This window comes from Mercurialis annua, linkage group LG7, assembly GCF_937616625.2.
Source record: "Mercurialis annua linkage group LG7, ddMerAnnu1.2, whole genome shotgun sequence".
Taxonomy (NCBI): domain Eukaryota; kingdom Viridiplantae; phylum Streptophyta; class Magnoliopsida; order Malpighiales; family Euphorbiaceae; genus Mercurialis; species Mercurialis annua.
Genome location: NC_065576.1, coordinates 7389224 through 7391251, shown reverse-complemented (window position 1 = coordinate 7391251; position 2028 = coordinate 7389224). Strand labels below are relative to the sequence as shown.

The following is a 2028-nucleotide window of genomic DNA, read 5'->3' as shown; positions in this document are numbered from 1 at the left end:
AATAGCAATAACATTTGGGAAACACTTGAGTGAGGTCTTTTTTTTTTTTAGGTATTAGTAAAATACTCTTTTAGTCCCTAGAGTTATTTTACTAGTACATTTAGAGAGTTACACTATTCTAGTGTTATTTGGGGTATGGGTTTTGAGTGATATTCTCCATTTGTACTCCTATTCTCATATAGTGGATTTTACTTCTCTTTCGCCCGTGGAGTAGGCTTACGCCGAACCACGTAAATCATTTGTGTCTATTTTATTTCTCTAGTTTGTCGTTTATATTCCCGAATAAATATTCTTCCGCATCAATAATCCTAACACAAATCATCTACAACAGTTCCAAATCATATGGCAAGAAATGAAGAAAATGATCATAAACTTCACATTGCCATGTTTCCATGGCTAGCCTTCGGTCACATGATCCCATTCTTAGAACTCTCCATAGTAATTGCTCAAAAAGGTCACAAAATTTCCTTCATATCCACCCCCAAAAACATCGATCGCCTACCAAAAATCCCTCAAAACTTGGCCCATCTTATAAATTTCATCAAACTCCCATTACCCTACGTACAAAACCTACCTCTCCATGCAGAATCAACCACAGATCTACCATTGGAAGACACGTGGCACCTTACAAAAGCTTATGATCTTCTTCAAGAACCCTTTTCTCAGTTTCTTCAATCTAATATTGATAATAATTCACTTCCAAATTGGATTCTTTTCGATTTTGTTTCGTTTTGGGTACCGGATTTATGCCGTAAACTCAATGTCCGTACTGTTTTCTTTAGTATTTTTACTGCTTCATCTCTTTGCTATTGCTGTCCGCCGTCTGGAGATGAAGATTATCGCAGTGTTATTGAAGATTATACGGTGAAACCGGTCTGGATTCCGTTTCAGTCAGCAATATCATTTAATTTTTTTGAAGCGGTTAGGGTTTTCTCGTCGATAACCGGAAACGAGTCGAATCTTTCGGTTTTTTATCGTCTACGTGAAGCGATTAAACGTTGTGACCTAATAGCTGTAAGAAGCTGTACTGAGTTTGAATCTGAATGGTTACAACTTATGAAGAATCTGCATAAGAAACCAGTAATTCCGGTTGGTTTATTACCGAGAAAAGCTGATGAAGCTGAGTCAGATTCATGGAGATCAATCAAGAATTGGTTAGACAATCAAAGAAAAGGATCGGTTGTTTATGTAGCATTCGGTAGCGAGGCAAAACCGAGTCAAGTAGAATTAACCGAGTTAGCTTTAGGGTTAGAGCTTTCGAGGTTACCGTTTCTTTGGGTGCTAAGAAAGCGTCGAGGATTAGCTGATACAGAAGCTGTTGAGTTACCAGACAATGGATTCGAGGAGCGAGTGAAAGGACTCGGTATGGTGTGCACGAGTTGGGCACCTCAAGTGAGAATCTTAGCTCATGACTCGGTTGGTGGGTTCTTGACTCATTCAGGAATGGGTTCAGTGGTGGAGGGACTTCAATTTGGAAGAGCATTGATAGTTTTGACATATTTTTCGGATCAAGGGTTGAATGCTAGGGTTTTAGAGGAGAAAAAGATTGCGCATTTGATACCAAGAAATGAAGAAGATGGATCGTTTACGAGTCAAGCAGTAGCTGACTCGTTGAGGTTGGTGGTTGAAGAAGAAGAGGGAAAGGTGTATAGAGATAACTGCATGGAAATGAAAGAGTTGTTTGGAGACAGGAATAGACAGAATCAATATGTGGATAAATTCGTAGATTGTCTTCGAAATCCAAACTGAACGCGTCAAGAATAAGATGTCGCGAATAGAAAAAATTTAAAAAATTGACGTTGTGTTTTTAAATTATTAAATTATATAAGCGAAAATAAAGGTGAAATAATGGAAAAATAAGAGAGATATGATCGTCACAGTTAGTTATCGCCTGACAAAAATGACAATGGGTGAGGGCGGAGATAGAAAAACCATCCCTGTTCCATCCTCGTTCTAATGGAAAATCTTTATTTTCATTCACATTTCACTAAAGAGGATGGATTTACCCTCATCTATACTATATATAAA

At 37.9% G+C, this 2028-nt stretch overlaps 1 protein-coding gene across 1 annotated transcript; it reads left to right on the top strand.

Moving 5' to 3' along the window:
• Positions 1 to 315: 315 nt before the first annotated feature.
• Positions 316 to 1785, top strand: LOC126655457 (UDP-glycosyltransferase 91A1-like). The gene has a single exon (XM_050349654.2). It carries the CDS (start codon positions 343 to 345, stop codon positions 1747 to 1749), a length of 1407 nt encoding a protein of 468 aa, XP_050205611.1. The 5' UTR covers positions 316 to 342; the 3' UTR covers positions 1750 to 1785.
• The last annotated feature ends 243 nt before the right edge of the window (positions 1786 to 2028 follow it).

Excerpts from the sequence above, each read along its gene's own strand:
- LOC126655457 (XM_050349654.2), top strand. The coding sequence starts at position 343 with ATGGCAAGAAATGAAGAAAATGATCATAAACTTCACATTGCCATGTTT.